This window comes from Anas acuta, chromosome 7 (assembly GCF_963932015.1).
Source record: "Anas acuta chromosome 7, bAnaAcu1.1, whole genome shotgun sequence".
NCBI lineage: Eukaryota > Metazoa > Chordata > Aves > Anseriformes > Anatidae > Anas > Anas acuta.
Window position 1 is genome coordinate 10408185 of NC_088985.1, and position 25225 is coordinate 10433409.

General features: G+C 36.8%; 1 protein-coding gene across 6 annotated transcripts in view; it reads left to right on the forward strand.

Annotated features, from left to right (window-relative positions):
• SHLD2 (shieldin complex subunit 2) overlaps nt 1-25225 on the forward strand; it is a 34708-nt gene that overhangs the window by 688 nt on the left and 8795 nt on the right. For 2 of the 6 annotated variants that reach the window (XM_068687933.1, XM_068687938.1), the window contains exons 1-6: nt 38-345; nt 1844-1914; nt 17876-17933; nt 18960-21449; nt 23649-23756; nt 24565-24759. In XM_068687933.1, coding sequence (XP_068544034.1) covers nt 19976-21449; nt 23649-23756; nt 24565-24759 — 1777 coding nt within the window. In that variant the 5' untranslated portion in view covers nt 38-345; nt 1844-1914; nt 17876-17933; nt 18960-19975. Of the gene's footprint in view, nt 1-37; nt 649-1393; nt 1439-1843; nt 1915-3808; nt 3947-17875; nt 17934-18959; nt 21450-23648; nt 23757-24564; nt 24760-25225 lie in introns of those variants that run through there. The other 4 variants (XM_068687935.1, XM_068687934.1, XM_068687936.1 and 1 more) reach the window with 4 other exon arrangements.

Sequence of the window (25225 nt, forward strand, 5' to 3'; positions counted from 1 at the left end):
GCGGAGCGGCCGAACGGGGCGCGGCGCGCGGGAGCCTGGCGGCGGGAGGGGCGGGGCGGGGGGGGGGGGGTGGAGGCGGACGCGGTGAGCATGCGCGGGGCGGGAGGGGCGCGGCCCCGCTCCTCGGGCGCTGATAGGGCGGCGGCGGGAAGGGGCGGGGCTTCGCCTGCCCCCGCCGCTTCCTTTGGCAGCGGCCGCGCGCGCCCTGACCGTTAGGCGGCCGTTAACGGCCCGCAGCGCCGTGAGGCGAGGGGGGGCTGAGGCGGGTCTCCGCGGGGCAGCCCCCAGTAAGGCAGCGGGGCTGTGCGGGAACGGGCCGCCTCTGCCCCGCAGCGCCCTCGCCAGGTCGGTGCCCGAGGAGGTCGGGCTGCCCTGGGGCCAGGCGCTGACGGGGAGGCTGCGGCTGGGCGCAGGGAGGCCGCAGGGCAGCGGCAGCCGGGAGCGCTCAGCCCTCAGGGGCTGTCTCCAGCCCAGGCTGGGGGAAAGCAGCGTGCCTTCTGCGTCGTTTTGTCAGCTAAAAGCATGGGTTTCTGCAGTGCAGCTCCTTGCGTGAGGCACTTGATGTTCCAAGTGGTGTTTCTTAACCCTGAGCATCATAATAAGGCTTGTGGCTGCTAAAAGGATAAGGGTTGCCTCTTCATAGCGAGGGTGGGTGTCAGTTGTAGCATGGGGAACAAAAATGCTTGATAGGAAGCGATAGGGAAACAACAAGCTCCTTTATTGTTGTTAGCCCAGTTTGTTATTTGGGCGTTCACACCACGTCAGAGACAAACTTACATTCTCACATCTCTTTTGCTGCTAGCATACGTAGATTTTAGATAATTTCCACTATGGTATTTGTTTTCATTTTGAAGCTTTGTGGTGTTCTTGGTGCTTGTATCAGTTTTGAGCTGTGATTTGATGCCCCTCATCTGCAGGTTCTTACTAGCTAAAGCTGAATTTCTGTAAAGCTCTTAAATTTTGTGAAACTGCAGGAAAAAAAGGTGGTAATAGTTGGTAAATTAAGTGGTAAGTAGTCCCTGTGAGCTAGGGATGTTCACCTTATGCTTTAGGTTATCTAGAATGCCACTTCATACAGGAAGGTTGAATGAAAAAAAAAAACAAAACATTAAGCCAGTTTGTTCAAGTGCATTGGCTTGGATCAGAGGGAGAAGGTAGACATCCTTAGCTGCTACACCACCTTCAGCTGTGGCATCTCTAATCTATATAGACTTTACTCAATTATCAGTTGCTTGCAGCATCAGGACATCTTTACAATGCATACCTGTGAATGCACTTTGCTGGGAATGGGACCCTCAAAAGTGGGTCTCTCCATAGACTTGGTCATACAATTATATTTGGTGTAGTGGCAGTACCACAGTTGTACTATTTTCTAAACAAGTTTGTTTTTTAGCAAAAGGATCAAGCTGCCTGAATACTTAATAACTAAATCAGCATGGTAAATTTCTTATTATTTAAGTATAATAAGTGAAAAGATAAGTAGACATTTTTTGCATGTTTTTGTGAATGAATGAACTTGCATGTACAATTTACAGGCTCTTCATGGAAACCAGTAGTTCCCTACAGTATATATATAGATATATATATAGATATATATATGTTTTTTTTTGCTTCACATCCCACATGGAGGTGAGAGTAACCAAGCTGCCAAGAATCGTATATACAATGCCAAGCCTCTTATATGGCTGGTGGTGACTAGTCAAAGCCAAGTTTCCGTAAACAGGAATCTATAATCTATAAAGAAATCTAAAAAATCAAAAAATGCTTTGAAAAGAATGCTATCAGGCTTGAAAATGATAACTGCAATGATGAAAAATTAACAGCATCTTCTTTGTTCTTGCAGTACCTGGGGTGCTGTCAGAAGATCCGTCTTTGAGCAGCATCAGTAGAAAAAAATCCTGTATGGATTCAGAGGTAATTTATTTGTTCTTACAACCAAGGGTTGCACTGCCTTTTAGTTTAGTATTGAATATTGGTTGAATACATGTACCTCCCTTCAGATGCAAGCATGTATGTGTGTGTGTATATATATATTTTTTTTTTCAGTAGTGCCTGTGTGGTTAGGAGCTGTCTGTATTACTCGTGGTCTTTGTGATGTGGTCATCTTTAACTGCGTGTGGTAGGTTGATATAAGTTGTTACTGAAAATGTGTGAAGTGTAGGTGAGGAAGATAAACAAGTTGGTGTAACTTTTTTCCTAAGCTTTTGAAACATCTTTATATACACTGTGAACTGATTACTTTTTAGATACATAAATAATAAATAGCATCATACTTTCCTCACAGAAATCAGTTTTTTGATATTATCAAGTTCAAAGCAAATGGAGTAAAATGAAATGTGTCAAGTCTTAAAGATCAGTTGAATAAAATGAGAACTAATCGGAAATCAGTAATGTCTGCTTTAATAGGAGAATTTTACTTGAAGTATTAGCTGTTTGACGGTATCTAGGTGACCAGGGTAATCTCTTCCCTGCGTTTAACATCATTAACAGCAATGTCATAAATGGAGAAAAAATATTGCTATAAGGTCAGGTTCGGCATAGTGTTCTCTGTCGGTGTTGGTTAAAATGTGCCTAAGATGTCCTGATGCTAAATTCTCTCAGAAGCTAGAATAGCTGTCGCCTGTTCACATCCTGGTCTCTGTATTAGCTCACCAAAGCAGGTGAGAGATCCAAGAAGCTGCAAGTGAAGCTCTTAACAGCTCTGCTTCTTGGCTGGCTGAGCCCCATTGAACCCAGGGTTAACCCCAGGGTTGCCCCCAGTTCAGCGTTTTCAGTTGGAGCATCTGTTAGGCAATGTTCGGGAGTAAAGCTGATCAGTATAGCAGGCAGAGAACTAATTCCTTTGTAAACTTGGTAAACTGTGTAAATTCCTTGGTAAACTGAGGAAACATTCCTCTGGGAACAGGAATGGATTTTGAAATACACTGCAGATGGAATTACAGTTGTTTCAGCAAGCTTCATTTTGAGCTATCAACCATATATTGGTAATTAACACATGTAAGACATGTTATTTCTGGAATAAATTGAGGAAAAAAAAATGTGGAGAGTTGTAAAATAAAGGTTCTAGCCCAGTGGGACAGCTAAGAATCCCTTCAATGAGTTGAAGCAAAGTCATGTTCCCCATTGAATTCCCTGTGAGTAGATGTCCCTTCCTAATTTCACTAGAAATGACAAAAACATTTTTCTTGGACTTAAGTGTTATGCAGTGTTGCTTCGTGCCTTGGGTTTAATGTGACTGTCATAAATCTAAGGAGTGATTAGAATGACCTAGTCCTAGCTTTCATTCCAAATTAGTTAGTAATACTCTCTCATTTAGATCTGAACCTAAGTGCCGCTTTCCTTGTTGCGTACTTTCTTTTTTATGCAAAGTTGGTGCTTGGTATAACAGGGATGAAATGAGAAGTGTGGCATGGTCATCTGGCTTCACAGTCAGCATTGCTAGAGGGCTGGTTCTAAAAGTTGCTGTTAAAGGCAACATATGAATTAGTTACGTCCCAGAAGATGATTTATTTTGGCTTGTCTATATAAGCACTCCAATAGAATGGACTTGACTAGAAATCTGAATTTATTTCAGTCACTTCGTTACAACCAATTAGAGACCGAAGCTGATGAAAAGGGTTTTCACTGGTAGTGTAAGGTATCAATGCCTAAAAATACCTGCATAGAGACTAACAGGGCACCAGGTTAACTTAAATTTCTGGTAAACCTCTATGAGTCCCTTAACTGTCTGAAGTCTGAGAGGTGACTTTTCTTCTAAACAGCTTCATCTGTGTTCAGCCGTACCAATGTTAGGAAACAGACCGGCAGGTTTTCTTTATTGGCGCCGTTTGCCATGCTGTGAAGACTTGGCTTCAGTGGCTCTCCAGGCAGGCTGCAGAAATGAGATATGCCCATGCCAGAGATTTTGGGATGTGTGTTCTGTAATGCAGCAGAGCTGGAGAAATGGGTATGTTGGTGACTTTGAAGTAAGACTTTAAAACTTCGAGTATATATTGTTGTTAGTGAGATGCTTAGATACCATTGTTTGTTTGTTGTTTTTTTTTTTACATTTTTTTTGTTTTGTAATTAGTGTGTTTTCATGATTACTAAACTATAAACTGCTAACATCTTGCTCATATATACATATATATATATATATATATGTATATATATATATAATGTTTTGTCTGTCTATAGCACTATAACAGTGGGGAATGCAACTTGTAACTGTACAAGGAAATGAGTAGCCTGTCAGATTCAGGCATAGATTCAAGCATAGATTGTTTTTCTGTGCTTGAAGCATTGCTGCAAAAGCAATCAGCAGCAAAATCATGATTAAGTTATAATTTAAACAATTGGAAGGTTTACTTGTTCTGAACATTAGAAACAGGGTACCCTTTCTTATTTTACAGTTACGGCAATAGAATTAGTAGGTTGTTTTGCAGAATGTCAGCTTGAGACAGTTTTCCTAATTATCTGAGTGAAAGGTACTTGAAAAGCCCTCAGTAAGTGGAACGGATCCTCTACCAGCATTTCAGAGCAAGTGTCAGAGGGCAGCATTCTGAGCTTTTTAAATGTTAATAATTCTGCTGCAGAGTCAGAAAATATTGAATCGATTCTGATAACTGCCTCGTGAGTAAATACACTTTTGATTGCTGTGAAAAGTGGTGGTGCTTGTGTTTGTCAGCTTTGAAAGACCTTCTGTCTCCATCTGTTTATATTGTTGCTGTGCATGATGACTGAGGTTGCCAACTGCTTACTTCAGCTCTGTGACAGAACAGATATAAAAAGCTCTTCAAGTACACAGGAGATAATGTCCTCATCTCTTGTTTAGACAGTCTATAGATATGCAAAAATTTTCAGTGACATGTTTTGGTACTGTGTTACTGTCAATATGTTAACTAATAGCTGTTGTCAGATAGTACACTTCAAATATAAAATGTCTTTTTTAATAGCAGTTATTTATGGTAATTTCATCTCTGGCTTTCAGATAGGTAGGACAAAATAATTTTATCTGGAGGCTGCAGACCTGATCTGAAGCTCACTGAAGTCGGTATCAAATTTGATTTTGGTGACCTTTCAGTGAGCATGGCCGTTCATTATGCTATAGAGGTTTTTAGGGGTCAGTTTGAAGACTTCTCTTAGTTCCTGTATTAGTGAGAATCTGTTAAAGCAGTTGTTTTGAGTCTTTGTGGAATAATAGCTGGATTTTGCTTGGTGATTTCTCACTTTGACTTTCAAAGACAAACGAGGGGATGATAGAGTTAGAAAAAGCCAATATATTTGAGATTCTCACCCGACTGTTAAACACGTTTGAAAAAGCTATCAATGGGAAAGCTGATAGATGTACAGGCATAAAAACATTCAGAGATGCACTGAGCTTGAAGCTTTGGTCCCTTAAATAGAGTGAGGAGGGAAGATATTTTAGTCAATTTATTTCCCAGAAGTTACTCTTTTTTCTTTTTTAGAATTGCTGTCTATTTCAGTCAGCATAATAAAGAATAGAAAGTATGGTTTGCTAGGGCAAACAAAGCATTGTTAGAGAGCAACATTTACAGATGAAAATTCTATTTTGCGTCATTTGAGGGCCTTGGTTGTCTGGCTGAAAATTACAGCAGAGATTCTGTCAGCCTGGAATGTCAGCATCGGAGATAGCAAACCAGTTTTTTCTTGCTTTAGTACTGAACTGGCAATCAGAAGTTCTTGTTGCCATAAATGAAGTGTCTGTTGTTTAAATAATAAACAAAGCTATTAAGGACTAGAGGATACTAGTCTACTGTAGTGCTTTTGTATTTCTTACAACAAAATCAGCTTTATCCTCTTTCATTTTGTAAGACATTGAATATGGAAGTCTTAAAATACTCAAATGCTTAATTCGAAAAAGATGATAGCATTAGTGCCCTTTGGAAAATGTTGTTATCTCAGCCATAGATTGAAGGAGTTAAGCTTGTTGGTAGAGTTGAAACAGTTGTTCATCAGAAAAGTCGAGATATGTGCTGGCTGGTAGTTTTCAACACTAGAGATTTCCAGAAATTTTTCACTGGTTATGCTAAATGCTAAAAAATCATGTGATACCTTTTCTTTCACAGACCTAAACATCCTTCACAGTATCTGGAGATCCAAAGCAGAAAGTTACCGTGTTACATAACTCATCCCCGGGGAATCTCAGAATGAGAAATCGGGTCAGAAGAAGAGATACTTCTGTTTTAATTGAAAACAAACAAAAGAGCTAGACATTTTCCAGTCCTTTTAGTCTGTCTTCTAGTTAAATGACTTGGTTTGTGAGTCATGCCTTCCTGTAAAATATTAGAGTTCTTTAAAATGACCTGTTTTGTATGATGTTTAAGTGCCAACATGCCAATAATGTTAAATAAATAACCATTATGGAGTTGTGGCAAAACCTGCACAGACAAAATCTGGTTTTCTCCTCCTTATCCTGGAATCTCTTCTGGACTACTTGTTGCTACTATTGTAGCTTGGTGCCAGTGTGGGAGCAGTAGAGCAAGGCTGGGATGAGTCTAGTGGTCTCTGGAGGCGTGAAGGGCATCTGAGAAGTATTCCCAGTTGATGTGAGAACACTTTGCTATTACCGCCATAAACCTTCATCCCAGCCATAGAATCTGATTTAGATAAGCGTTTCCTTTTAAATGCCAAATTGAAGACTGTTGTATTTCAATATTTCTTGATTATTCTTTGTTGTCTAAGCTTGTCAATGTTGGCAAGATAATGTCTTACTTATTATCTGTTTTATTTTGTCTCCTCTGATTTTTTTCATTGAAAATCAGGAGGTTGAGATAAGCTTATTTTGAAATACTTGTAAGGCAGAATGTCTGCATCAGTGCTGGTAGCTGATTTTTTTTTCCTTTTGGAAGGAATATTATATTGCTGTCATCTGACTGCCAGTTTAAAATGGTCATGGAATTTGTAAAAGCATTTATCTTGATTTCTTTTGTTTTGCCTTATCAGTTTTTTAGATAAAATGGCGTTTGTCTTCAGTAAGGGAAATCTAACTGGCTGTCTAAACATACGCTTTTACATTGATTTCTCTAATGATAACTGTGAACAACTTTCTTGAACACATGTTCACCTCAAGTTTATAGGATATACTGCTATTATGGCAGTTACTTAAATGTAACACTGGGCTGTATAAAAACTGTAGGCTATATAAGCAGAAATGGAGCTGCTGCTTCCATGTGACAAATGCGTCATGAAGGTAATAGAGGGGAAGGAGGGAGAAAGCCAGTCTCCTTCACTGTTTCTTTTCCCTCTGTACACTTTATGCATCACTTAGCAGTGAACCAATACTTGTAGTGCAAGTCCATTAGTGTTATTTAGTACTAGGTTTAATTTATTCTTGTTTATTACGTGGCTAATTCAGTGGAGGTTATTTTAAGTCAAGGAAATTAATGGGCCTGTTAACAAAAAGAAAAAGATTTTTAGCAAAATGTTGTACCCTCATAACCCTTTTTTCTCCCAGAACATGCAAGTCTTAAAGCCACATCAGAATATAGCACAGTGCCTGAGGAAATAAATCAAAAAGTAGTGTGCAACATTTTGAAAATCTTAACTTTTGTGTGGGTTGGTTCTGCACAGTACATAAAGAAGCTGTTAGTTTATAAAGAGAGAACCTGTTTGTTTCAAATGGTATGAGGTTCAAGAACTGAACAAAAAGAACACCAAGCACACCATGTTAATACCAAATTTGAATTAATTGGCTATTTATGCTTGTATAAATTAGTACCTCAGACCTGGAATAAGGAATAAAAGTGCTTGAGGACAGTGTCTTACACTACAGGTAGAGAGGAAATTAGATACAGTAATGGGCTAAACAGAGGTGGTAAATATTAAAATGTCAACAGGTAAGCCGAAAAGTTGAATTGAAAAGGATAGTTCTGTGATAGTTACCTTAAAAGTCAAAGAACTACACGTTGGGCTATGGTTGCGCGATGTTTGAAGGATAAGCATTAAATGTTTGCACAAAGTGAGTTCCCTGCTAGCTTCAGCTGACTCTGTGAGCTGAAGTAAATCACTTAATCTTTCTTGGCCTCAGTTTCTATAAGAAAGGGGTGATAATTTCTTCCCTACTTAAAGACATGGGGAGGACAAACACACTAAGTATCGTTCAGAACTTGATCTGGTTTTGTGATCTTCCAGTTGGTAATGAATGTAGGACAAATTATGCGAATATACAGTATTTATTCTCTGAGAAATTAGGAACTCAGAACTTGCATTTTCTAACCAGCTAATAGAGTTTTTCCTCTCCAAAGTAAGGTTTTCTCAAGAGAGAAGTCTTAAGATTGTCTAAAGTGATAACTGAAATTTATTGTCTTGAATATTTATCCTTTATATCAGAGCATAATAATTTTACTCAGCTATTTTTCTTCCTAGGAACAGAATCCATGAGCTCTTAATGGAACTACAGTTCACTTTTTTGTAGAGTATTAAAGAAAACTAATGAAAAATTAGCGTAGATTTTTCCAGATTCTGTTGAATTAAGATAATCTGTGGAAATTAAAGAAATAAGCAGAAGTTCTCCCCGTGGGAATAACAAACACTTACTGTAGCTGCCTCTGTAAGGTATTTCAATACGTCAGTTCGGATGAAAGGAATGATTATCAAATATCAGGTAAGTCGGTTTTTCCAGTAGATTTTATTTCAGTTCTTTCCATCTACTTAACATGTATGAAATCAGACTCTTAAAGGAAGTCTGAGGTGACAAACGAAGAGAAGGTAATATAACTTGATCTGTGACTGTGTTTGGTTATAAAGCTTTCTAATATACTCAGTGAGGTGAAATTACTTAAATGAAATAGATGTTGGAATTGGCATGAGCTGCTTGGGAATGTGCTAGTGTAGACAGGACTGCCTTTGGGTATGCTGAGAAGACATGTCAGATCAACCTAAACTAGTGTAATTTCTTGGGCTGCATCTGCACTCATTTTTCCATTTTGTTTTTCCATCCAAGATAAATCATAAGAGAATATAAATTAATAAGAATGTAAATAAAATAAGAAGAATATAAATTCTGGAGGTGAGAGGGACCAAAATGACTTTCCCTATCAGATCATAATTGCATGCACTGCCAATTCTGAATTGATCTGTTGGAGGACAAACGTCACGGTTCAGCTACTCCCTGGTCTTCCAGTGAATAGCAAATGGGACCCCAGTGGACAGAGCTTTGACTCCTCAGCTGGGAGGTGGTTTGATTCCTACGCTAAAGAGGAATGTTTTTCATCAGTGCTTGTAAAGCTCTTCTAATCTTAAAGACCAATGACAAGCCTTCCACCAATAGTGCTGCTCTTGAAATTTAGTTCTTGGCCTGAGAAGTCAGTAGTGCCTTCTAAAAAGTAAAGGTATTAGACCAGTCTTTGAATTAGAGCAAGCACTGTTAACTGGTACAAAGCATGGTGGCAAACTTCTGTCACGGAGCCTGGAATCAGACCTGAAATATGAAGTAATATGGAAAAAATGTAGGTAACTTTTAAAAGGGAGCTGTTCAGTCCCTGCAAAATTGTGTTTTGCCTCATAAAAGATTTGTTGTTGAGTAGGTACTTTACAGTTCCTTCTAAGTCTCACATGATATCTCCCCACCCCTTTGATAAATACTAATGTTGTCTTAGAACAAGATCGTTTTTTTGAAAGATAAATGTGAATCAAGGCCTTTCTTTATGGTCTTTCATTTTAACACTTATAGTCTTAAATAGCTGAGTTGTGACCGGGGAATAAAAATAAGGTAAACTTGGTATAACACAACTGTTTTATACAGCAGTACAAATGGCTTTGCATTTCTTAGCAGTGAAGGATACTACTTAAGGACAATCTCTACTTTTACTTGCCAAGCAAAAATCTTCAAGTTGCCTACTAAACAATGTCATTTCTTTTAGTTTAAAACCATTATTCCTTGTCCTGTGACTATCTGTCTGTGTAAGAAGTTGCTCTCCATCTTCTGATAAGCTTCTTTAAGTACCAAAAGCCTCTGGTGAGGTCTACCTGGATCCTTCTCTTCTGCAGGCTGAACATCCCCAGCTCTCTCAGCCTTTGTTCATAGGAGAGGTGCTCCAGCCATCTCATCTTTATGGCCCTCCTCGGGATCCACTCAATCAGTTCCATGCCCTACTGCTGGGGGCCCCAGGCTTGGATGCAACACTCCAAGTGGAGCCTTGTAAGGGCAGAACCAAGGGGGACAGTTGTCTCCCATGACCTGCTGGCCATGCCTCTGTTGATGCAGCCCAGGACACAGTTGGCCTTTGCAATCTGCAGATTTCAAGTCTCATCAATTAAATTCTTTTGAATAAATGGTCTAAGTGTATTTTTGCCTTGAAGTCAGTGAGGTGGAGGAGGCGGTGAGAGGTTACCTGTCTTTGAAATGGGGAAATTTACATCTAAAAGGCACCTTTGGTTCAGTCAGCTGTGTTGATAGTTACTCAGTGTCACCTGTGCTCTGTTAAAGCTTAACTCACTTGCTAAACTAACATCTATCTAAACCATTGAAATGTAAAGGCTTATCTATTAAAAAAGCTGATGGTAATTTCCTTTATGTAGCATATCTTAATTTCTTGCTAGGCAAATGCTAAGGAACTCTTAAACTTTGAGTTCAGATGTATTGCTTCAGTTTTCACGAATTTAAAATACTGTGAAATTTTATCTTGATTTTTTTTTTTTTTTCTGGTAGTGCTCTAGTAAATTAACAACCTTGCTTCTTATCCTTAATGGCTGTGAAAGTTTTTGCTTGGCTGATATTTGTACAGTCCTATAAAGAAAGGGGTGGGTATGCTGCTTCTGTAGCCACAATAAGAAGCAAGCATGTGCAGTGAACCATCTGTGATCTTTGTAGTTCCATTCACTATTGTACAGAACCAGCTTGGCCTGAGTCTGAAGGTTATAATTACTAGAAGGAGCTTTATCTCTGAAAAAATTTACTTTCTAACTTGTAGACAGAAAAGCATATATTTTTCAGTAGCTAAGATCCCCAAACAACCTGGTAATTTTGCTGCATTTTCAAGAAGAGAAACTGACTTGTATTCAAGTCTCCAGTGTTGTTATCATGTAGTTTAAAAAAAATAAAAAAAGGTGATTTTTGTTTAAAATACAATGCTTACATCAAAAGCATATTGCACGCTATCCTTTGGAGGTTTCAGTTTTATAGAGAAATTGTATGGAGACAGCTTCTTCCTAAGCTATAAAAGTATCAGCAGAGATTACCTGTTCAATATATCCTATCACCACTTAGGTTGCACCTCACAAAAGCAAACTGACACCACGTGAAGGATGTAGTTGTGTAATGAAGAAATAGTTGGAATGTGTGGGACACATCTCGGGGTGTGGGGGGGGGGAATGGAAGAAGTCTGGTGCCATAGGCTCAGTCATACCAGAAAATACTTGTTTGTGTTTATAGGAAGGTTAAATATCTGTTACTCTGGAGGAATTCTATGTAAACAGTGAGGGGGAGAATGAACTTTTGAGCTGTTGGTGTAAAGAGGTCTCGGGGGTTCTGTGCTCTTTGGCTTCTGAAACTGTTCGGGTGGCTTCTAGTTCTGCACAGCCTTCAAGCGTGTGACTTGAAGGGGTGACTTGCATATCACTGGTATGACTCCTTTGGGTGGCTGGCTGGCTTTTTCAGTTAAGCATGTAACTTGAGTTGCTCAATGATGCTGACAAATGAAAAATACCTCACTAGACCTCAAAATGCAAGAGGAAGTGTGACTCTTGAACTCTAGTGCTAATGTCCACTTGTGGAGAATGAAATGTATGTAAGTAACACCTACAACTGATTTGCATAAAATTGTGTCCATTTTGTGAATGATACCTTCTCAACACCCTGTCTCCCACAATACCAAGGCAAAAGCACTGCACTCTTATCTCCCACTGTTGTTCCGAACACCAGTGATATCCCATTTTGTGTCTAGGAATGTGCAGTCAGCATCCACATGTTTATAATTTTCATTTTTGAGTCTCCTTTTTGTAAAAGTAAGAAAATAATGGTCCTTTGGAATTGTAAATGATTTTTGTCTGCCATAGAATTTACTCATCCATATTGTATTTCCCAAACCTCTAAAGCAACTGCAGTTGTGAGAGCAGCCTTTCATTATGGCTGTGTGCTACAGCCAGCTAAAGCAAGTAATAGAAAATTCTTGCAGAAGATGGATTCTAGTAACTTTGGTAAAATGTGAAATACCAGCTTGTGTTTTGATCCTGAATAAGGATCTTGGAGTTTTGGAAAAATAACTATTTGTGCAAGATGTACTTGGTTAATATTATGCCTGTTGCACAACATTAGTGATGTTCTGATATGAATAATTGAAAGGCATTTACTAGTCTAGAAATAGATTTTACAGAAAATCATTAAATCAAAGGCCAGTGAATTGTTGCTCAGTTTGGAAACCAACTCTGTTCTACTGCTCAAAAAGCTATTTCAGAAAAACAAGATATGAGGCTTGCATCAGTTTTTATTTTCTTCTTGGAAAAGTCTTTGATTTTTATCTTAATCCTAATAAATCTACATGCAGTTAATCTGATGTAAATAGGTCTGTTGTTGTCACGTTTCTTGAGAATGACTAGCTGCCTCATTTTTGTCTTAGGTTCTCCCTGTACTTCTTTATCAACCTCAGTTTATCAAAAGATTAAAGTCCTAAAATAGGTTTTCATTGGTAATGATACCTTTGGATAATTTTCTGCAGACTTGGCTTTTCCTTCTGAAAACAAGCCATAATTATGTCTTTTTAGTATTGTGAGGTTTTGGAGTATACTGAAATACCTGAAAGAATATCTTTTTTGACAGATAGTATAGCAGTTCAGTTGACTAAAATAGTTCTCAAAGTAGAGAATGCATGTTCTTCAACAAAGCGTGCACGTAACTTCTGTGTATCTTTAACCTTTTACCTTTATCTCGCCTTCCTACTCAAAAGGTCACTGTTCTGAAGAACTTTTAACTTCTTTTGTTTGTGACAGCCACTGTGTTCATCTCTATTTGTGTTTTTGAAGTATTGCAAAACAAAAATCAATAAACAATGTTTATTATTTAAAAGGAGATCTTGCAAGGCACAAAAAGAGTGAGGAATGAATTATTAATTAAAAAACACAACTACTTCCTTTACTCTTTTTTTTTAAATGCAAGGAAGATTATCTCAGTGACTGAACTGAAAATGAGTTGTCTGAGCATCCATATTTTCGCATCATTTAGTTTCAAAAAATAATCCTTTTAAAGTGATGTCTGATGCAACTGGTAAGTAGATACCTACATACAGTCCAAACATAGAAGAAATGTCTCTAATTCAGTTCAAAGAAAATACTCCTTCTTGCAGCATAACTTTAGAAACCATAGGCCTTGATCCCGCAGGCATTTAGGCGTACATTAAACCTAGCAATGCCATTTGATTCGTTGCCTTATCTATTACTGAACTATTATAATAACTACGAAGAACAACAGTGTGTTTCTGGCCTTTTATTCTGTATTTTGATTAGTTTTGTATTTTGAAAAGTGTCAACCTATAGAACTGTTTAAAACACTGTCTAGTTTTAGGCTTAAATTATTGATCTCACTGCTTAAGCTTGCAGGAGTGCTTAGGAAGGTTTTTCATGAAATGCCCAAACCATAGGTGTTTCATATTTAAAAAAATGTTTGATTGCTTACAACTCCATGGATGGGAAAAAAGTTTGTAAATCTTTTATGGCAATACACACACACATCTATTTGTAAACCAGTTGTGTATGTCTTGAGGCCAAGTGATACAGTAGTCCTCGGGTAATAGCAAGTAACAAATTCAGTACTAATAGATTAAAATATCTGCCATTTAATATAAATAAGTATTAAAAGAAATGTATACTGAAAGAAATAAACTATTCATGTTATATTTAGAGGTAACTTTATCCTAATTATTACAGCAACAGTATTCCTACTAGCAAGTGAAGGCTGGTGACTTTCATAAATTCAGACACTGACTAGCACAGTTATGGCTATACAACAGTATCTACCCATGGATGGCTGCCCTGTGCACAGTATTTTGGAGAATGGGAGCTAAATAACCATCTTGAGTGAAATTAACAAGTTTGGTTATAGATAGGCTTTCAGGTCAATACTGTAGGTCTGTATTAAGACTTAAACAGTATATGGTGATAGTAACTATCACCAATGGATATAAGGAAGGAGATGAAAATGTTGAAGTAAGGGATGACAAAAATGAGATCTGTTATGGCCTGTCCTATTCATTTTTCCTGTTACCCCTGTGCATATGTACTCCTATTCTCCCGAATATGTGTTCTCTTGATTTCTTGGTAGGTTCACTGGCTTAGTCTAAAGCAATCTATTCAAGTCTCCTTGTGCTGCCAGTGCACCAGCAGAAATATAATCTTAGGTCCGTACGGTACATCCCTTACTCAGATGTAGAGTATTAGCTCCTGTTATGAATTGCTTCACTTAATTTCTTCTGATAGTCTGTTTTCCATAGGGCTGTCCTTAATACATGCGAATCTGTATATTGGGACCAAGCACCTTATTGGTTGGATGGGTAGGTGCTGCTGCTGCTGATTCACATGTAGTGTGAGCAAGAGCTGTTGGTATTGCTAAGGTCATTTTTCTCGTTTCTCGCACAAGTTGCAATCAAATGTGTAATATTTGGGATTAATCTCTTAATCCCAGAATTGTTTCAGACTCTAAAAGTATATGAAACTGTCACTACGTTGCTTGCAGTTGGTTCAGTTTTTCTTTTTTTTTTTTTAAAGCCAGGTACTGCTACTGTACAGAGAAAACTTAAGTACTGAGGGAAAACTTGAGCAGCATGGTAAAGGTGTCAGAAGATTTTTCAGTGATATATCCTGTATGCAGTGGTTTATTTCATCTTTTCCTTTGACACATATCTTAAGGGATTTTCTATTCAACCGTCATAGGGGACAACTTTATTCAAAAAGGATACTATAGTTTGAATTTATTTAAAGTGGATACCCTGAAGATGTCTGTTAAGAACTCAGTTTCTCTGTTCTGAGGTCAGTGAAACTGTCTTCATGCTACAGATAGAAATATAGAATTAACCATACAAACAAGAGGGAGGTAAAAAGCTTACAGTAAAATTTAAGATTTAGAAGTTAAAGAATATCCTACTTAGAGGCATTTGTTATCTAAAGGGCTGGCATTTGAGCAGGTGATGGCCAGTGTTTCTTTGCATGTTACAGGAATCGCGTTATGAACTACTTAAAGGTTAAGAAGTTCAACATCAAATCAAAGCTGCAAGTTAAATGCACATGCTTTTTAGTTTTACCTCAAAGCTTTGGGGTTTGTAGGTGGTAAGAATTTCAGAGGGGAAAAGAAGCTACATGTTTGTGTTACATTTCTTTAACCCTATGTCTTCTGATATGTTAGTGTCTGTATTTGTGTATATTTAATGTATAAAGCCATGTTGTGTAACAGACATATGAAGAAATTGTTAGTGAGAGGTGGAACTCCTGCAGTTTGCTTTCCATATATAGAACAATGAAGCGTTTATTAAAATTATATTGGATATAATTTTTGAAAATGGGTTTAGGCATTTGGCTATTGATATTTAAGACTGATAGGCAGCTGAAACTGACATACATGCTTTTAAATTACCTTGGCTGAATGCTTAAGTTATGCATGGTGAGTTGATACCATTAATGAGAACTGAAATAAGGAATAGAAGTTATCTTTTAAGGTAATCTTTTAAGGGCATTAATTTAGCTTCACACAAGGTTGCTGGGGTATTTCGCTGCTGGAAGAAAAATTTTCAAGCTGCTTTGAAAAGTATGTCTTATACATAGCAAATGACTAGAGATTAATAAACTGTTATTGACAGTTGTATTATTAAATACTGTTAATTTAAAAATTCCCATACTACTGTGTAGGTTGGAGGACATATGTGCCATAATGTATTTCTTGTCATAGGTGTATTACTCCTTAGTTGCAGTGTCTTGCAAATGTAAAACTTGCTGATGTAGTTAGTGTTTTTAAAAGATCATTGACCCGTCAATCAGACTCTGACCATTTCAGAGATAAAAAGCGAGGCTTTCATTGGCTCTGTGAATAGAGCACCTTTTCACAAATTAAGAAATGGTGTAATAATTAACAGGCATAATGGATATGTGCATTCAGGTTTTGGTTATATCTTTATGAGCTTTAGCTCCTGTTATCTTAGTAGCTAACCCTCTGTCCGCCCACGGATCCTTTAAATAAGTGATAAAAATGAATCATTTTGTGGCAGTGATATCTGGTAATATGATTAGACTGATAGTTTTCTTTATTTTAGATTTATAATAGTCTGGAAGAAGAACGAAAGCAAGACAAGTTTAATGACAAATTTAATTAAGTACTAACTCTGCTCTAAAGATTGCTTAAACAATCATTGTTATGCTATTTTACATATGGAAAACTTATCCACACTTAAAAGCATTTTTTTTTAATTTACAGATGTAAATGGTTATAAGTACAGATGATTACTGATACTGCAGTTGGTGTTTTTCATATAACAAACCATTCAAATTGCCAAAGCAAGTCCCTTGCTAGTGGACCTATTAGGCGAGTTAGGAAGTAGGTACTAATCATTCCTAAGATCTTAAGAATCAAAATTGAAGGCTTTGGAAACATAAATGCTTCAGTTTCAAAAAGTCATTAAGTAATAGAAAGATTCAATTGCTTTGATGTAATACCCTTATACTGCTTAAAGATAGGAATCAGGAAAAGACACCTAAGTTTAGAGAATTTTTGGAATTGGAAAGCTAAGGAAAACTTTCTGAAATTACTTATAACATCATTAAAGAGAACCAAAAAAAAAAAAAAAAAAATACCCCAAAGAGATGGTTAAAGGAGATGAGAGGTTTAGCCACAAGAATCTTATTTTTATGTAAGAAGAATTCATCTAGTTGAATCTCAACGATAAAAAATAGATTTTATTAAGACCTTATGGCAAGAAGATAGTAGCTTTGTCTAATTGAGACTGCATAAGGAGTTTGTTTTCCATATACGGTGTGTGTGTAGTGGGGCTTTTGAGATGCATTTAAGTTCACATTTATTGCTTTTGTAGGTTGATAAAATTATTCTTTTTTTTTTTCTTGAGAATTAAAAAATGAAGCTGGTTTCCATGGTTTTAGTCATATAGGGATTTTACAGAATTACAAATAAAAAAAAAAAAACAAAAAAAAAACACTGTAATATTGTTCTTCAGTGATTTTTTTTTCCTTGAAGTGTTAAACTGAGTAATTTATTATTCAACATGATTTATAGGAAGAATTAATTTGAAATATAGTACGGGATACCTCTGCTGGAAGTCAGGTGAAGTGCAAGTATATTTCTAGGATCTTTAAATTTATTTTCCTACTGAACTTAAAGTATTGAAAAGACATGCTTACCCATGAAATACGTAGTTACATAAAAACCTTCCTTTAGTACCGTTTTCTTCTCCTTAGCTATAAGGTGCAAGAACTTGCTTTAGTATACTACAAGAAGCCTGCAATTATATTCACAAGAAGCAATCTAAGATGTGACAGTTCTTAATTTTGAGTACTTTATGCTATGTATGCTATTGTATCTATCGGTATAAGCACTAGCTTATAGCCTCTAACTGTATTATTCTAATTCTCACTTATTCAGCAACCAAAGTGCCCTTCCATTTTCCTCATAACTCATCAAAAACTAAGTGGATTCACTGCCGGTGCAGTTGAATCTGTTTTTCCTTACAAGAAAACTTAGAGCTCTGTTTCTTATAGGCTTAATCTGAGGGTAGAGAAAATAGGTATGCAAATTATTTTGACCTGATCACATTATAATGAATTATTAACTTAATAAACTTATAATTAAATTAATAATCACATTATAATGAATATTTCTGCAATTTGATATACAAATGCTTGAGAGTTTTGCAGAATTTAGATAAGCCTCTGAAATCTCTTCTAGGTTAAAAAGACATGTGACAGACAGACTGGGACAAGACTGAATCTTACACCTGTGGCAGGTCAGTATTCTGTCCGTGTAGAAGCTAGGATGTTGAAATGAAAGAACTGTTTGTAATTCTACAAAGCCCAGTTTGGCATTATTTCACCGATCTCTTAAGTTCTTTAGGAATAGCATAGATCTGTCAGATTTTAAGCGCTTTTATATTATACGTGGAGAATAAAATCGTTTCCTATTTCATTTGAGCCTTTTATTCACTTGAGCCTCCTTATTAGTAGACGTATTGTTCCATTGTAGGGTATCTAAGGTTATCCATATGTAACCAAGGCAACTGAACTAAAAAAAAAAAAAGCTGCTATTAGACAATACATTTTGAAATGGAAGAAATAATTTATTCTTCTCAGTTGGGTTGCAGCTCTAAAGTTCACATTAAATAAGGATAAGAAATTCTGTTCGTTGTAGTGGATCTATCTGTTCCTGAAATTGTTTTAACTCATGTATTGGGGAGACTTTTGCCTCTTACCTACAAAAATTGTTAACATCACTTAAATTTTTCAATCTTACTGGATTCAATCTTACTATCGCTGTTTTTTCGTTCTTACCTCTTATGTTATTGTGTTGAACTGTTCATTCTGTCTTTTTTTTTTGTTGTTGAGTTGTGTATTATTATTCTATAATTATGTAATATAAGGCTTTCAAAAGCATAATTGTCCTTTAAAAGCTGTTTTATGAGCATAAATTTAAATGTATAACTGGAGAAATTTGGATACTCTTCGCCAATTTAAGTGTTACTCATTTTGGAAAAATGCAACACTAGTTCCTCTGTTTTGTAGCTTCTTTAAATTATGTTGACATATTTAGTTTCAGCAGTTGTACACTGTTTTTCTAGTTACATCTCTAATACACCTGAGTTTGGTGTTCCAGGATGTTTGCAGTTTTTCTGTTACTATGAGCTTTGTGAATGTGCAGATTTGTTGACCCCTAGTGGATTGTGAACAAAAGGTCTCTTAATTTAATAAGTGTTAAATGAAAAATGCAAATATTTTTGATTTGTTTCATCTTTTAATGTTCTTTCTTCTGCTTGCAGATGGATTAGTTCCTGAATTTATCTGCTGGTGTTCTGTTTTCTACCTTGGCAGAATTCCTTACTGCAGTAACTTATTAACGACACTGCCAAAACTTACAAACACGTAGTTAGGTGTCTGCATTTTAATGCATAAAATGCTTGTAGCTGTAGCTGAGTACTTTAAAATGACAATATAGCAAGTAACTTTAAAAAAATCTAGGATTTCTCTTTTGTGGTGTGTAAGTTAGGTAACTTTTTAATAAGCTTAGAAGGTTTTGAACTTGAACAGTATGATAAATATGTGGATTAAAGCAACTTCTAAATTGTCTGCTCAAGCTTCACTGTGACCTTTTAATGCTTATTAAATACTTATAAATTTATTGATAATATCCTAAAAATCTGTCTTTAAAATATTCTCTTACTAAATACAGTATTTTTATGCTAAAACAGTGATGTTAAATTAATAGCTATGTAAATTATGAATTTCTACTGATTTTTTCTGAAACTTTAAGAGACTCTACTCTATTTAATTTAGTTAAAATTGATATTTTTTCCAGGGGATGAAATTGTCCCAACTGCTGTAAAAGTTTAAGGCACTTACTTCACATCAGTTAAAATGTAAATTCACATGTTTATTAGTGTAATAAGTGAACTTAAGTCTGCTCAGGTGATAGAAGACTAATAAAAGTTAAGTTCCTGGAAACTTTGTTAGGGTCTTCTCAGTACATACTGAACTTCACAACAGGTCTGCATCTGCTACATGTTTCCAAGTATCGGAATCATAAATTAAGCCCTACTGTAGATTATTTACTGGGTCAGGCTTATATAGCATACTAAATTACTTCCTTTTTTATCATGCATTTAATTTTATAAGCATTAACTAGTATTTTTACTAGTAAAATTATAGAGTATTCCTTTGAAATTTAGGTATTTTAAACTAAGAAAAATCTGAAATCATTTTTGTTGTGCTAGTGTTTAGTGTTGTAGTTACTGCATAAACCATACTGTTCAAAGTCAAACTTACCCAACAATCAAAAATGTCAAAAAGATCTCAAATTCATATTTTTGTTGGAGCACCCACTATTCCAAGCCAAATGGACATGTCTGAAGAAAGTAGTTTGCCACCTGCTGTTGAAAAATGGAGAGAACTCCACTGTTCATTTGATATACACAGTCTTTTTTCTGAAAAAGTCAAAGGGACAGACTGCTTAATGTTTAAGGCAGGAAGCTCCCCAGTCACAGCAGTTTCTGCAAATGATGACAGCTCATCTTTTGTGCCTATGGTGGGAACGTGTGCCAGTACCCCCCAAAAGACCCAAAGTTTAATTCATTCTGATTGTCAAATATCCAGAGATGGACAGGAACCTGCAAACATAAATCCGGCTGCGGATCAACACCTTCCTCAAAAACCTGTGAAATCCAGTAGACAATGTAAGCAATCACAAGACTGTTCAAACATCACTGAAGTAAAAGGCAGTCATTTAGAAGATAAGGGTTCTGACATTTCTCATTTGGTGGCTAGTACAAAGGAGATTAGCATACACCTAAGGTCTGTGGAACAAGGTGTTCAATCAGATGATAGAAATGATCACCATGAACATCTAAGTCAATATCTGGATATGTTTTTCCCCCAAAATCAAGAGTCAAAACCAAGAGGAAAAACAAGTGCTTGTGTAGACCTTGCAGTGTCAACTGATACTGAATTTCGTAGTATAATTACTTCAAGTCAGGTGGCTGTTTTTGCACAGAATCACTTTAAGAACCAGAATGAGATGCATAGAACTCTACAGCTGTTAGAAACAGAAACGGGGAATAAATGTGAAAGACCGTGTGATCACTTTAAATTTGAATCTGATGCTGGAACATGTCTTAGCGTGGTTGAAAATGGCTGTGGGCAGGAGTATGCAAGTTCTCTTGAACTTTTCAGTTCGCAGTGTGATGAGAAAAACACTTGCTTCGAAGCTACAAGAGAAGTGAGTGCTCATGAAAATTCAGTGAAGTCTCATGAATCTTGTGTTCCTGCTGTGCAATTTGAAAATGAAATCCATATTGAACCATTGAGCTCAGGAATACTGTGCTCTCAGGTAGAAAGTTCTCATAAGAGCTCTTCTAAAAGAGCCCACAAGTCTGAAGATTTTGTTCATATTTTCCCATCAACATGTAAAAGGCAGCTGAAATCCAAGAGAGCAAAACTGAATTCTCCTCCAGCTGGTCCTGGAATGAGAGTAGATCAAGAAGGGACAGATTTCAAGCAGTCTCAAAGGAAACTACTGTCGCCACTTAAGAACTGCTGCTGCAAGAATCAAAAGTACAATGTGTTGGTTACAATAGTACATCCATGTCTTATCAAAGAAATACAGATTAAGGCTAGACCAAAATCTTCATGTAAAGTGCCAGTAGCAACAATTGTAGTTATTGACCAGTCAGAGATTGAGAGGAAGGTGGTGCTATGGCGTGGTGCTGCGTTTTGGTCACTCACTGTGTTTCCTGGGGATATTGTATTACTTACAGGTGAGAATTCTCTTTTTTTTCTTTTTTTTTTTTAAATGTGGATCTTTAATAATGTGGATCATTAAAATGCCTGTTACAGCTAGACCGATTCCAAATTAGTAATTTGGAATTGCCTAAGCATCTGTTGGTATCTTTATTACATCACTTATATCGTTCATATCGCTTAGTATTGGTTTGAATTCCTGTAGTCATACTGCTATTGGAACATTGAATATCCCATAGAAGTTGTCAATCTTTCATGTAGTCTCTGATCAGAGGCACAGCAGTGCATAGACACTGGAGCTGTGCTGTGGGTAGTCAGGCATATCCTGAAACCTACCAGTGTTTTAAAACAGTTGTTTCTGAAAATGTATATGTGCTGCTACAAACCAGATGTGCTAGTATGCATTGACTTCTGTAATTCTCTGTTGGACCAGCATACAGACTGGAAAATTGTGATGTTCATATGGTCTCAGGATGTGAAATACTCTTTTCCTCATGTGAAAGATTTGTATCTTAGCATTAGCATCTTAAACTGAATTATGTTGTGAATTACTGATATAGACTGCATAAACATATTGTCTTCAGTTTCTTTTTCTTATCAAGTCAGCTGGTAATAAAGATTCTTCCCAATGAATCCTTTGTATTTGTTAATACCTAACAGGAGAAAAAAAAATCTGTGATTAATAGGATACATGTCATGTAAGAGAATGCAGTACTATCAAGGACTTTATTATACTAGAGCTGGAGTTGACTAGAACTTGATAGTCATCTGGCCATTTAGTTATTGCAATTTTGAAACAAAAATCAAACAAACAAAACAAAAAAAACGTTTGAATACTTCTGTGGTTTAAGATGCACGTGTCTCTTTGTTAAGAGTTATTAAAGGGCTTACTGTGCAGTGGTAGTTATGTTAAAATGATTTAAGATAAGCTGGGCTTTCTTTGCTGTTTAGACTTTCTTATCCCAAAAGACATCAAGTGTTTCTAGGTAAGCCTAGTACTTTACTTACCTGAAATGTGGCATAATAAATTATCCCGTACTGTTAGCAATTTTGTTTATACGTTGCTTCATATTGGGTTACTAAATATCTTATAAGAATAATTAAACTACTGAGCAAATGTGATTAAGTCTTTGTAAGTGGTTTTGGTAGGTCCTAAAAATCAGTTTGTTTCCAAGTGGTCTCTTTCAAACTCAAATCTGTTTATATAACTCTGGAAAATGTGTGGGAGTTACTGTAGTTCTGACACCTTCTGGCATCCTGCCATCAATTAAATTTAGCAACTTGCTCTATTGTCAGCTGTGTATATCTGCTCTCGTAGCCCCTTTGATGGCTTCTTGTCAGTCTCCTGCTTGCACTGGGTACCAGCATTCAGCACTAGCAGGCACAACGCTTAGATAGGTGTGATGACAGTGGGTCTGCCGGGAAAGTAGTTGGTACAGACAGTTTTGTCTGTTTAGGTTGGCACGTAGATTGTTCTGCACCCAGAATGTAACAAGTTTTTCCTGTGGAGCCACTGATAGCATACACAGCCATGTTTTTTGGGTTCTGCAATTTTTTTCCCTTAAGTGGCTTTAAAGAGTCTAACTAGTATTTTTGAAGGAAGTCCTTCAGTATTCCTTTTTACTCTGAAATATTTTAAGATTTTTGCTCATTTTTTTCTCTTACTGTGCAAATTGTTCATTAGTAGCAGTTCAAGAAATTAAAGCAGATGTACAGCTCCCAGTGATCTTATGCAGAGCACTGTATTGTTATGCTAGTTTCAGTGTGCCTTTCATACAGCTTTTCTGTCAATTGTCCATTGGAAATGGTAGTAGATGTGCATGCTACATATGTCTGAATTGTGGAAGTTCCTTCAGTTTACTGTCTATGTCAAAGAACATATCATAACAGTTGGAATGACTTGCTTATGTGCATTGCCAACATTGTCTGCAAGACCCTTGTAATTATAAATGTCAGCCATAGTTGGCATACCATGAGATGCAACAAGTCTTCAGTAACGAAGGAAATCCTTTGGGGGGGGAGGTAGCCATTTGAGAATGAAGTATACAGTAGATAATGAGGTTCTGAAAGAATAGCAAGGTGAATGAAGAGGATTCAAAATTAAAGTTCTGATCTGAAGCCAACTTCAAGATTTTTAATTCTATAGCCAATAATATGATACACTTCAATATTTTGGATGCATTAATTGATGTTTGTTTTTTTTTTTTTTCCTTCAGATATCATGATGTATGAGAATCTTTGGTATGGAGAAATCATGCTGCAATCTACATTTACTAGTCAGTTACTGAATCTGGGGAACTGCTCAGCTCTCAATCCAGAAGAATGTAAGATTGTGCATAAATTTTCCCCCAAAATCACAGTAAAATACCTATTCAAAGTAGTCCATTTGATTTGGAATGCCTCAAAATACACAGGGTGAAATAGAAATGTGAACGACTGAGAGTTACAAAACACTGCAGTAACGTTTTACAGAAACAGCTATTAGAAAATGTGGCCACAATGCCATCAGATAGGCATGTGAAGTTTATGGCAAAGTTGAGTGGTTAACATTCAAAACTCTGAATCTTTTGATCTTAGTTTAAGAAACAGTAGTTATCGCAGGACTCAACTGCAAGAGGTTTGAGATTTCATGAGGATGAAATCGTTTGCAAAAACTTCAGAGACTTAATTGAATGGATAACATTCAGGGAAAATAATTAATTGGTTATTTAAACATAAAGACTTCAAAGAGACACGAGCTATGGAGCAACAGAGGCTAAGGGAAAATACAGTGGAAGTATCATTGAACTTGCATTGTTCTTAGTCTTCCTGATAGCTGTTGCTGTCAGCGATTTAAGAGAGGTTCAGGGGTAAATGATCAAAAGGCTGTCCTTACAAACTTACAAAACCAGGTCTCTTTCCTGGTTTTGGTGTAACTTAAAATACCATAACTGCACGTAATGTTGGAATGTTATCAAGAGGAGGCAAATAAAATACAGTTTAATTTTGGATCAAATATTTCAAATCTCAATAATTTCTTGCCTTAGAATTTCATAAGTTTTGGGTTTGCTGTTTTAAATATGTACCAATTAATTTTATACTGCTATGCTGAAAAAAAAGTGGTCCATCTAATTTTCGTTGTTTTTATACAAGTTTATCATATAGTGGATGGTGATGTTCTCCATGGCTTACTGGCATATGTAGCATCAGAATTTCCTCACTTTGGACACATTCCACGAAGGCAAGTTCAGAGACTGAATAGTGTTCAGTATGCTCAACTAGACCAGCTTCAGCCAAATACATTGGTTCACTTGATCTTAAAAATCGTCAGCATTGCCATATTAACAGGTAAGTTCATGCACTGGACTTCAACTTTCAGAACTTCAGAACTGCCTTGCAAAATGGCTGTTTAATTTTTACCTGTTGCTGGTTGTTTCTCATTCCATACTCCAGTGTTTGATAGGAGTCACAAATAAAACCTTTGTGAAGATCCACTTAGATATCATAGCAGGTGAAATGGAACTAATCAGGAAGGAAATAATGACCGAAGTCAGCTGCTGAGGGAAGTTACTGCACACTCTGATCAATAGCGTACACATCTGTTCAAAAAGCACGCAGTCAGAGCACTGATACTCAGTGTTCTTACTTGCTGAAGGATTGTTATTTTCACTAAGGAATGTATAGTAAGAGCCCTGAGAAGAGGTAGATACTGAATGTACAGCGAAGGAACAAACTTGTTTTTAATGGCTCTTGAAACTCACAGGTGTGTTGTTGTGATAGCCTGCTGCTTGGAAAAGGTGGCTGGTTTATAAAA